General features: G+C 31.8%; 1 protein-coding gene across 1 annotated transcript; it reads left to right on the forward strand.

Annotated features, from left to right (window-relative positions):
- The first annotated feature begins 4,047 nt into the window (after positions 1 to 4,047).
- Positions 4,048 to 8,963, forward strand: LOC110730947 (probable 2-oxoglutarate-dependent dioxygenase ANS). Its single transcript, XM_021910794.1, has 4 exons — positions 4,048 to 4,379; positions 7,093 to 7,337; positions 7,429 to 7,762; positions 8,495 to 8,963. Exons 1-4 carry the CDS (start codon positions 4,152 to 4,154, stop codon positions 8,735 to 8,737), a joined length of 1,050 nt encoding a protein of 349 aa, XP_021766486.1. The 5' UTR covers positions 4,048 to 4,151; the 3' UTR covers positions 8,738 to 8,963.
- The last annotated feature ends 4,571 nt before the right edge of the window (positions 8,964 to 13,534 follow it).

Raw genomic sequence — 13,534 nt, forward strand, 5'->3', positions numbered from 1 at the left:
TATATACATTCACTTTTTGGTATTTTTCTTTCATCTCTTGGATTCTCTTGTAACCTTTCATTGAAGTGGATGTTTATGGTGATTTAATCACCTTTTAATGTCTAGATTCATCCTCTGGCTTGAAACTTCATCCTTATAAATTTGGCTTGGTTATTTTCTTATTGGATATACATCAATCATACACAAATATTAGCTAAACACATTTGTTCTTTGGGCTATGACTCCATCTCTCATCCAAAAGTGTCTTTGAGTGAGAGTGGTGTGTAACCTTAGGGAACGTATCAGCGATACAATGTACACCTCGGTTGTGTCGGAATTCGTTTTCAAAGGCAGTGATAAAGTCACCTCACACCATCTTCCCTTTAATCAAACTATTATATTATTCATTCTATTATTCGTGGCCTTTGAAACACTTATTTTACAACAGCAATCTCAACCGTGCAAATCATTAAATCCAACGGATCATACATGCTTAAAAAATTGAAGCACTGGGCAAAATGATGAAAAGCCCGACACTTTAAAATTGATACAAGAGTCATATCTAACAAAACTCACCTATTAAGTTGCCTAATATGTATAAGGCGACTTGACAGGTTTTCGAGTCACACCTTATTTACAGGTGACTTTGAAAATCTAATTTAAACCACCAAATAAGTCGGATGATAGAGTCGCATGCATATATGGGGCGATTTGTTATAATATTATCAAGTCGCCTCATATATATTAGGCGTCTCGTTAGGTGCTTTATTGATTTTAAGCTCAACTTAACAAGCCGCCTAATAAGTATGAGCCGACTCGATAGGTTTATAAGTCGCACCTTATGTACAGGTGACTCTAAAAGTCCAACTTATTAGGGCTTTTTTTGTAGTAGTGCTGCTAGCCTAGTTAAATTCTTACAAGGATATTTTGTGAAAAACTACCTTTTAAACTTTGACTTTTGTGAGAAACTACCCTAAAAACAAAATGTTATAATTAACTACCTTATAAAGTATAAATGTTGTAATTAACTACCTTATAAAGTATAAAATGTTGTAATTGACTACCTCCCACCGGAATAACACATTTGATTTTTATTTTCCGGTGTTGACCATGTCATGTGAGGGTCACATGATCCTTTAATGACTTAATTCTCCCCTTTCTCCCAAAATTTCCCGCTTTATACCAACTATTTTCCATAACAATACGATTATTCATATTTTATATTGTTTATTTGCAACCCCTTTGATAATTACATGGGCTGAATTGGTGTAAAGCGGGAAATTTTGGGGAAAAGAGGGGAATTAAGTCATTAAAGAGTCACGTGACATGGTCAACGTCGGGAAATAAAAGTCAAATGTGTCATTCCTGTAGAGGGTAGTCAATTACAACGTTTTATATTTTATAAGGTAGTTAATTACAATATTTTGTTTTTAGGGTAGTTTTTCGCAAAATCTGGAGTTTAAAAGGTAGTTTTTCACAAAAAATCCTTCTTACAATGTATTATTGCAATTCTCAAAATATTTAGTAGAGATGATTGCATCCTTTGATCCTTCAAAAACAAATTGAAATCATTACAAAAATTATAATTAAGAATGTTATTAATCTATTAATCAATTTATCAATTATAAAAAAAATCAAATTTCAAACCAAAACCGTTTAACTACCCGAAACCAACAGACCCAAATGAAAAAACAAACTGATTACAAACCAATTTTTAAACCAAAATCGACTCGAATCGTATTTTAGTAATCCCTAAACCGAACCGATCCGAATAATGTTAAAAGAATAAAACCCATTAATGAATCAAACTTGTTCTAAACCGAATTAAAATAAAATCGAAGCGAAAAAGAACCGAATCGTTTCTAACACAAAACCATTTAATACTTGGGATAAAAACCATTTACACTAAATCATTAACAAACCACAACTCGTCTGCACCGAACTTTTTACTACCCGAACCTTTTACAACCCGAACCGAAATAAAACCGCTCAAGAATAAACTGAAATCAAACCAAACTAATAACAATTTAAATCTAACCGAAACCGATCCGTAAGACACTTGAAGCGATTTCAAATCAATCCGTTTTCAAATCGAACCAAAACCGAATTTTCAACCCATTTTGACAGTACTAGTTTTTGTGTACAAAGGGTGTATCTAAGAATTTGCCACGATTTGACTCATACAAACTTTGACTTTTACCTATCCTCTTCTACTATTATCTGTCAAGATTATTGGGCTTTCCACTAATTTTTAACCGAACAAAGTTACTTGATGATGGGGGTCATACGCCATAGCTTATGGTCATTGGTTGAGCCGTTGAACAATAAAAAATTGAATGCATACGACATCAGTCCAAACAATAAAATCAAGATTGTAATTTGATTCTTTGATGTCCCCAACAAACATTTCGTTCCATTTAAAGAAAAAAAAAAACTATTTCTACACGCTCTATTCACTTTTAGTTACAATACTAGGTTAAAGCCCGTGCAACAATTGCACGGTTGTTCAATAATTTTATTCACAGTAAATTATAAAAATAGTGTTTTTTTAAGTACTCGACTCACCAATTATTAAAGAGTAATTTAAGGAGTATAAAGTACATTAATAAATCCGGCCACATATAAAATTAAAATGAAGAATTTAATATTTTAGAAAGTTTAGTTTATATTTTACATAATCTAAATGTAATAATTTAAAATAAGAATAAATTATTTTAGGCAAGTATTGTTGGAGGAATTTTTTTATTTTTTATTTTTTTAAAGCAAGTATTATTAGAGGGAAAATTTTTAATATAATATTGTCAAGTTTCCATTTTGATTTTGCCTTTAGTAATATGTAATTGAAGGAAGATAGAATGTAATTGCTTGCTTTGCATTCGAAATGTTGGCAGAATATATACAACTGTACAAGGATAGTTAGGCCTATAATTGAGGCTTAATATAATTAATATTATATTCTAACAGTAATAGATACTCGTATATGATTCACATTCTTACACTTCGGCACTTCGCCTAATATGTTTTTTTTTTTTTTTTTTTTTTGACACAATATATGTTAGGTAAAATAATCACATGTTGAAACCCATTGTAGCCCACTTGTGAGTGTCCCACATTGAAGAAAGAGGAGAGGTGGTTCCACTTTATAACGTAGATGAGCTACTCCTACTATTGCCAATTGATTTTAGTATGAAAGCTCCAAAGTCTTGTTTGTGGACCAAACTCTCCTCCTCCTTGTTCGGGTTGCCAAACTGGTTTTAGTGTGGAAGCTCCAAAACCTTGTTTGTGAGCCAAACTCTTCTCCTCCTTATTCGGGTAGCCCAGACCCATTTTCATTGTTTCGAAATTTATCATGGTATTAGAGCCCAGGTTTGTTGGGCCGTTTATAACTGGGCATTTGTCAAGCCACTGGTTAAGGGGCCTCTATTGGATGTTCATTCCCAATGAGGATTATATTGTACCTTCTGGTGTGCTCTAAGTTCTAAGGACACTCACAAGTGAGGGAGAGTGTTAAAACCCATTGTAATCCACTTGTGAATGTCCCATATTGGAGAAAGATGAGAGGTGGTTCCACTTTATAAGGTAGAGGAGTTACTCCTACTATTGCCAATTGGTTTTTAGTGTGGAGCAAACTCTTCTCCTCCTTGTTCGGGTAACCTAGGTCCATTTTCATATTGTTTCGAAATTTATCATCACATGATATATTATTTTCAATTTTTATGTTGGTCAAAATATAGTCATGTGGAATATTATTATTATCCATTTTTATTGTGTTAATGATTAAAATATACTGTAATTATGTGGGATACTATTATCTATTGACATACACAAATTATTATTGTTGTTCAAGAGTTCTAGTAGCATTCAAAGGAAGCTAACTAGCTAAGTAATAAAATGAGTCATCAAGAGGTTGGTGAAAAGATTATTATAAAAAATAAATAGAGTCGTAACCAATGCAAGTAATTCAAGAGCATAACGTAACTATGAATAGCAAGTTGATGAACCACATTATAAAAGCCAGGCTTCTCGTCTCATTTTCATTACAAACATTTCTACAACATAATACAAGTTAATAAATATATCGACCAAATTTCCAATATAGTTTTATTCAATTATATATACATTACATACATACATACATTACGTTATTTCTCTTTAATATTCATACATAAAAAATGGCACCAGAAGCTAAACACGATCAGCTGAAACCAGTACAAGAATTACTAGAAAGTGGGGTTGTGCCTGAAATGTACCTCCAACAGCTTAAGGATGAGCATCAAGTTGGTGACGGTCCTCTTCCTTTGATGGACGGTCCGATCATCGACTTTTCGCTCCTTTCATCATTCAACTCTGAAGAGCTTTCGAAACTTCGATCCGCTCTTAGCACTTGGGGTTGTTTTCAGGTTTGTTTGCACCCTTAACACAATAACACCCCCTTCCGTCCAATCTCGAGTCTATTTTTTTTATATAGAATAGAATGATGTTATATACGAAGTCTTTAAGTATCTATATTTTACGAAGTGTCTATTACTCTATATTAAATTAAGGTTTTCTTTTATTCTATTTATTAATTATTTTACGTAGTTAGACTTATTATAATTGACTATCGTGTTATATTTCTCTAAAAACTTGTATATTTCAACTATTAATATTTTAAAAAATTGAACATGACTCCGGAATTATCTAGTAAGATAATATATGAGATAACAATGACTTTATTAGACAAGGAGTATTTGAATTGTTTTTCTTAATAATTCCCTAGTTTTATCGTCCAATACTATATAGAATGTACTAATAATAATAGGCTTTATAGAGTATTTATGATGGAAAAAAGACATTATTTGAACTATTGAAGGTGGACAATCAATTTCTTATAACACACATTAATATTGGATCGGATTTATCAGAAAAATTAAAATAGAAAAATATTTATCGTTGGTACTTTTAGATTTCATGTTGGTATAATTTTATACCAATAACATAAGGTCTAAATATACCAACTAGGTTTTTTTTTTTTTTTTTTTTTTTTTTTTTTTTTTTTTTTTTTTTTGGTAAAAAAAGCAAGCCAATTTTATTAAACAGCAAGGTGTGTTTTTCACGGAAAATGAAGCCAATTTTATTAAACAGCAAGGTGGCTTAAGTCAGCCATTAAAAACTCAAAAACCTCATTAGGAAACTCTTGTTATTGTCCTTCATAACAATAGTAATTATGGACATGGACTTTCTCATTATTATCACACCTAATACTATAACTAAATACGAGTAATACCAAACAAGCTATAAAGTACCGAGTATAAATTTTTGTACAATTTTCTACGCATCTTCATTATTAGTTAGGCATTTTGAGATGGTAAGTCATTACGGAGTATAATTTTCTTGCATTAAGTTTTTTTTTTATTGAATAGTTCTTAATATTAAATTAATTTAGACACTTTTCACATAATACTATGTATATTTTTAATTTGGGTAATGCTATACATAGCCCTTAGGGCTATATATAAGCATTGAATTTACTCTTGGAAAATGTATAAAGTTAGGAATTTATGACAAAAACACACGCAAATCGGTGTAATTAGTGTGTTTTTGTCATGATTTTCTAAATTTAAACAATTTTCAAGAGTAAATTAAATGCTTATATATAGCCCTTAGGGCTATGTATAGCCCTTAGGGCTATGTATAACATTTTCCTTTTAATTTATATGTAATACAGAGCATATATGTATATAAGTAAATACAGTATTACATTTTTATTCAAATTAAACTGTGAAAACGGCTAAGAATAAAAAAGAATTGAAAAAGTGAAAAACCCCAACGTGTGGCAAAAGGAAGTAATGTTATTAAATTAGTGACTCTTTAACCTAAATTAATTATGTCACCGTGAACCGCCAATTTGCATGAGTACGTGTGTTGTTTATATTCCTATGATCCTATCATCTCCTTTCTACTACCACCTTAACCTAACCCTATTCTCAAACTGTATATGCTACGGAGTTTTAATTATCTTCTACTACCACCATATTCCTAACCGTATTCTCAAACTTAGTTGATGGTTGAGTGATTTAGCTGACGCTTATTTTACCTACTATTTTTTTTCTTTAATTATGACGATCATATAATTTGAGGTAAATCTAATTAATTTAATAAGATCTTTAACTATAACTAAATACGAGTAAAAAATATACAAGTTTGATATTATGAAAGTGGCAATTACAACTTTATCTGCCAAATAAATGAATTTTTGTTAATCTGGTGGCATTTCTGAAAAAAAATATATAGAAAAAGCGTGGTCATTTATTCAGTACTTTTGGCGAACTGTCCAATTACTGTTTGCAATTCAACTTGCATTTAGTAAATTACACATGTAACCCTCCATTAATATATGAAAAGACGCATGTACCCCTTCAATGGTACTTAAAAAGACGATTATACCTTTAGATAAACAAATTTTATTTATCTAGGAAATTAACTGGGTACGACTCTTATAAAAGTGCAAATTGAATCAAATTTAACAACTAGATTTTACATAATTATAATATTTTTCCTTAACCATAATTCGTTAAAATAATCAAATTAAGTTATTTGTGTGAATTAGAAAGTGTTGCAACTTTTACGAAACGAAAAAAAGTATATTTCGGTTTCATGTGGCTCTTCATATACAATTTGTATTTGGGTATGTAGTTTGTGTTCAATTAATTTTATTTATGCATATATTGAGTGCACATAAAAGTATCATTAAAAATTTCAACTACCAAAATGTATAAACTTTTAGTTAGCTTAGATCCTTTAGCTATGAATTAATTAATTGTTAGGAGCTTAAAACTTTTTAAGCCAAAAAAAGGTTAGAAAAAAAAAAGGTTATTTTTGACCAATTTATTTTGAAGTTAGCTACACACTCTATATGACTCTAAAATCGGTGGTCAAATGTTTTGTTACTTTTTTTTGTTTTGTGAGAAAATGTTTTGTTACTTCACATATGATCAATAGTATTTTGTTAACTTTATCAATATCTAGAAGCTAATCTTTTTTTTTTTTTTTTTTTTTGAACGGATCTAGGAGCTAATCTAGTGAATGTTATAACGATGAGTCTAACCTAGTGCTACTATGGTATTTATTCAGCTTGTCAATCATGGTATGACCAGTGAATTGCTAGATGAAATACGAGAATTGAGCAAGGAATTCTTCAAATTGCCGCTAGAGGAAAAGGAGAAGTACTCATCAAAAGGCGATAGTCTCGAAGGTTATGGCAATGACAATACAATCCGGCAAGGGAATTTCAATTGGAATGACAAACTCCATCTTCAAGTTCATCCAGAGCACAGGCGTCAACTTGAATTTTGGCCGGAGAAACCTCAAGAATTTAGGTAACAAAAATAAACCATAGTAGTCATTCGATTTTATAACATGTCAATTAAGAGTTTAAATTTAAAATTCTGGATTCGCCTCTGCTTGCAGAACAACTTTACACGAATATTCAAATAAGACTAAGGAAGTATCCAAGACACTCTTCAAAGCCATGTCACGTTCATTGAAGTTGGATGAGAATCGTTTCTTTGAACTGTGGGGAGATGACAAGGAAGACATAATACATGCAAGGTTCAACTTTTATCCTCGATGCCCTAGCGCGAATCAAGTTGTTGGGTTGAAAGCACATACGGATGGATCCGCCATTACTGTTCTTCTGCAAGATAAGGAGATTGAAGGGCTTCAAGTCTTAAAAGATGACCAATGGTTTAAGGTTCCTATCATCCCTGAAGCCATTATCATCCATGTTGGTGATCAATTGGAGGTACCCTTATATATATACTAGTTTTCCCTTTATTTTCAAATTTTCAAATACATGCAACAATTTAACTTTTATGCTTTTCAATACCTAAATCAATATCTTAAATTAAATACTATGGAGTAATAAAAAAAACAAAGTTGATATTTTAAAAAATATTTATTGAGACTAATTGATATAATAAGATTTTATATTAAAAAAATTTGTATTAAGAATATATAGTTAGTAAAATGAAAGTCAAACTTAGTACAACGTTTGTGTATTTATTTAGAGACAGAAACTCAAATTTAATTTATTTATGGAGTATTAGTTTGTGATACTAATACAAAATAATTACTTCTAATAACTGTGTGGCTATGATACTATTAAAAAAAACACACACACACACACAACTTAATTGCTAATTAAGGATAACATCAAAAACTAACATGTTTATATATATATATATATATATATATATATATATATATATAATGTTGAATTGAAATTTAGGTATTGAGTAAAGTTTAGAGGTGTAGGTATGTTAGACTACTTATGATCAAATTACATTTAAAATTTTGTAAGATCAAAATGTTGTATATTGCTGATAAATTGTCCATAAAAACAAATTTTGTAAGACCAAAATGTTGTACATTGTTGATAAATTGTCCATAAAAACATACATGTGTATTTATTAGATTATCAAATTTATTTCTACTCCTATTAATTAATGCTAATATAATTTTGTTGATATTACAGATTGCAAGTAATGGTATATTTAAGAGTCCAGTCCACAAAGTGGTTATAAACCCAAAATGTGACCGTATTTCATTAGCCATGCTTCCTCTTCCAAACCCAGAGAAAGAGATTGGCCCACTTAAGGAGCTCATAACTGAGGATAGGCCCCAAATGTTCAAGAGGCTCAAAGATTATGGCCAAATTTACTTCACTTATATGGCTTCTATGGAAAGGCAAATTAATGCTGTCAAAATTAATTACTAGAATTATACGAGTAATTAGTTACTAGAGTTGTCTTTTGAATAATATATGTGTTCTAATGTTGGTTTTATCATCATCATGTCGTATGTATTTTTATTTAGTTTATCGTTTTATAATATAGAAGAGAATTGTGCTTGTAACCTACCTTGTAGTAGTACAAATACAATACCCTAGTTTGTGCTGTGAAATTACTTGATGTACTAATAATAAGAGTGAGTTTTCGAATTAAGCGTAAAAATGCTCCGTATTTATGTCTTTAATTTAGAGTTAATGTCATCCTTTATATTTACTCGGTTTTTTTTAGGAGTTATTAAACAACGCTCCTATTTTACTAGGCACCGTTCGCATTATTAATATGAACTTCCGTATATACCCCTCGTAAATAAATATTCATGACACTCATTTCTGAAATCATAACTCACTTCACTCCCATTTCATCTTAAAAAAAGGAAATGGAATAGAGAAAGGTAAAAATACACTGTCAAAAAAAAAAAGGGTAAAAATATAAAAGTGCCCATTTGATGTAAACATGAACTAAATATTAATGTGACAAAGTAAGGGTATGTTGGGTATTAAAAGAAAAAAATAAAAATAAAATACAAAAGTGTTCATGTACAATATTAAAAGATTTGAGGAAGTATATAGTGTTAGAAAAAAAAATTGTTTTTTTTTTAAGGAAGAAAAAAAATTTGTTAAATGATATGATTGTTGTGCTTCTTAACTACCCAACACCCAAATTACAATTGTACTCCGTAGGTTTTTATAATCATAACCCAAAGTCCCAGATAACAGGTACATAGTAAATAGCTATATTCACTTATTATGATGCTTTGACGCACATTAATACGAAGTATTTGTACTCACAAATACAACTTTTTATTAGCTTCATAATATTGAAAAGTCTATATCAATAATGAGCCACACATAACATTATATTGAAAACTCTATATCAATAATGAGCAACACATAACATCATTTTAATTGTTACCTTTAGATAACTTAGACCTTGTTCTTTTGAGGTTTTGGACAGAGTAGGGATTAGCAAAGCAAATTTCAGTAGAGCAGAACAAAGCAGATTTCAACAGAGCATGGTTTCCAACACAATGCAAAACAAAGCATAATAGAGCAGAGTAGTTTTCAGTAGAGTAGAGTTGGGCAGAGCAGAGCAGAACATGGCCTAACACTTACGAGTATAAGACCCAAAAATAAAAATAACAAAAAATGGGATTCTCATTTCATATTATACCACTTTGTATAATTTGTCGTAAGAATGTGGCATCGTGTTTTACGTATTACGCAACTACACTAAGGGTCTGTTCTCATTGACTGAAGTGAGCTGAACTGAACTTATTAATTAGTGATTTTTAACTATGGATTAGTGATCTTTGATTATTTATTATTATACATATGTGTGTATACAAATATACATATTAAAATATTTAAGAAAAATATACTATATAATTAAAATATTTATGGAAAATATAGTAATAACATGAAACCCTAAAACATTTTAAAAACATATACTATTTAATTAAAAAATAAAATTAGTTTAAGTTGTGTAGTACTCATTTTGTCAATGAGTTTAACAACAAAAATATGTATCAAAAAAATATAACCATTTGAACAATGAATTGAATTATTATTATTATTATTATTATTATTATTATTATTATAATTACTATTATTATAACTATTATTACTATTATTATTTATGACTGACTTTGTAGGTTTTTAATAATAATAATAATTATTGTTGTTGTTGTTGTTGTTGTTGTTGTTGTTATTATAAGAGCTTACAAGAATGAAATTTGGCTTTATATCATTAACAATATCATTAGACATAAATTGAACTGAATTGATTAGAGCTGAAATAAACTGAAAATAAGCGAATGAAAACAGGCCCTAAGTCACTATACTTTCTTCCAACGCATAGATCAACCGAACAATAATAATGTGCGTGATCATTAATTTGTTCAGTCTTCTTTTGTCTTCGATTTTTTCTCTATCAACTTTTCGACACACCATTTGCATAGTGGGAATTTTAACCAAATTAGATCAATTCTTTTCCTTCTGTTTTTCAGTCCAATTGACACAAATGGTTATGATCTATTCAACTTCATCATGGAATATGGACTATATGGTATGTTAATGCCAAAAATCGTCGAGAAACGACCTTTGGTTGGGATACCGATAACTAGGTAAAAAGGGGGGGTTGCGAAATGTAAACAATGGAAATAGAAAGAAGAAAGACACGATATGGTGACGCGGAAAACCCCAATGAAGGTGGATAAAAACCGCGGGTGGCTACATACTTGTCCACCAATTCACTATGATACGGGCGTTATAGCCATTATTGGTACAAATACAACGATAACTCGGGCATATAAGGCCATAGATGGTAAAGAAATAAATAAGAACGAGATTTAAGTATACATTAGAGCTATTGAGAATATATATAAACTTTGAATCAATCGTTGTAGCTCGTAGAACAATCGGATGAGACTTGTCGTCGTTTAGATCGTCGAACGGAGCCTCATGATGTATCTTTTGATGATGTATCTTGTAGTGTATACTTATGTGGTGTTTTATGCTTGGAATATGATATGTATGATCTGCCTTAATGGATGGTCGTTGCTCTCATTTTATAGGCCATTAAGTGGTAGAAAATCGGTTGAGGAAGATAAGGATGACTTCCTTGATTTTAGGAGGTTGTTTGTTGACTTCAAGACTTGGTCCCTTGATGAATGTGGACTTTTTTAGGCTCCATATCCATTGTAACAACTTCATTGATTGGTTAAAGGCTGCCAGAAATTCTCTCCTTGATTATAGGATCCACTAGTAACAACATCGACTTGTTCCGCAGCTTTCTGGCATCGCACTGCGAGACGCGTCATGGTTGGACGTCGGGCGTTAGCGTCAGTGTCATCTTCAGACGTCGTATGACTGAAGGACGTCAGAGGTCACTGGAGGTCGACGAAGGTCACTGAAGGCCGTTAGACTTCGCTGTAGTTTGTCGGGCGTCAAGTATTGACGTCCGTCACTAAGGTTCGTCGTCACTAAGGTGCGTTATTGACATTTGCTATTGCTTGGAAATGAACATTAGTTTCCTTGGCATTCCCCATCTTATTCAACCTTGAACACCAAGACTCGTCTAACCAACGGTCGTCTTGGTCGTAGGACAACACTAAGGAATTTACTTTGTTTAATGAGAATTTCGCCCATAACAATAGCCCCCATTTTCTTAGTTGAAGCACGCCGTAAACTAAGAAAATAAACTTTGCACCTGATGTTACATTCATATTGGTCCTAGCGTTGTTCAATGGCAACACTGGTTTGTAACTTATCATACTTTTGTTTTTACACACGTGTGTTGGTATTGAGAGACTTGTGATCTCATCTTTCCTTGAGACAATCTGACTTGATGTCAAAATAACCTGTTTGCAACACTTGTTAGAGATAAAGCCACTCAAAGTAAAATTAGTTTAATAATCATTGATTTTTACTAGCGACATAGCCATGTAAAAAGATAAACATATGATATAGTCAGGTGTCAAGACCATTTATGTTGTTGTCAAATAATGTTTGACAAGATAAACACATAAGACATTGTAAAGTGATATCGGGCGACATGGCCATATAAGAAATGGAATCTGGCGATAAAGCCATACTGGCGACTAGGCCATTTCGAGTGTCATCGAAAGATGTCGGGCGACTAGGCCTCTTAATGATAAACTGGCGTAAAGGCCACTGGCGTCTGAGGCCATTTATGAATCTGGCGTCAAGGCCACTGGCGTCTAAGGCCATTAGTCTAAGGCCATTTGTGAATCTGGCGTCAAGGCCACTAGCGTCTAAGGCCATTTGTGAATCTGGCGTCAAGGCCACTGGCGTCTAAGGCCATTTATGAATCTGGCGTCAAGGCCACTGGCGTTTGAGGCCATTTGTGAATCTGGCGTCAAGGCCACTTAAGCTATTGAAATGTAGATTTTCTGGTGACATGACCACATGGCGTTGAGAGACAAATTCTGGCGACAAGGCCAATAGTAAAGAGAAAACATTTGGCAACAAGGCTAATAAGATTTCAAAGCATAGTGTTTCAATGCTAAGATCATTCAAGAAGAATATGAATTAAGTAAATATCACATATTAGTGTAATTACTTTATTAAGACGTGGTACAAGCGTCGTATGCTTCATGATTTCTAACTTATGTTCTTATACATGTGAATGTCTAAATGTATGCACTATTTGAATCGTATCGATCAATCGTTGTCATGCGTAAGTAGTTTGTATGTGTTTACATGCGTCATGAATTTTAGAAAATATAACAATGATGAGACATAGATTATAATTTAAGAGATAACATTATGACTTTTGAATTAAACTTTTGCTTTAGCTATCTAAGACATGAGTCATATGCATAACTAATCGACAAGAATTACATGCTATATACTTAGGTTGTTATCATGATATCAATAGTACATGAAATGCATCAACTAAGTTATGAAACTCATACCATTGAATATTGTTACGGTGTCTTGTGTCTAACTTTTGAAGTCAAGTGTCTTCGTTGTCAATCGGGTGTCATCGAGCGATTGTCACTAGATCTCGATGTTGGACTCGTGCGTCATGATGTCAAGATGGTGATCATCCTCGTATTGTCAACGGAAGTGCTTTGGAGCGCATATGCAACAACACATGCAATGACAAAGAAACATATGAATTCATTAGAACACAAGCGACATGGGTTACATGCAAAATAATTATATGAAAATAAAGAAAAGTGATTGGATAGGTATTCCCTG

The sequence above is a fragment of the Chenopodium quinoa genome, unplaced genomic scaffold (genome assembly GCF_001683475.1).
Source record: "Chenopodium quinoa cultivar QQ74 unplaced genomic scaffold, ASM168347v1, whole genome shotgun sequence".
Classification (NCBI taxonomy): Eukaryota; Viridiplantae; Streptophyta; class Magnoliopsida; order Caryophyllales; family Amaranthaceae; genus Chenopodium; species Chenopodium quinoa.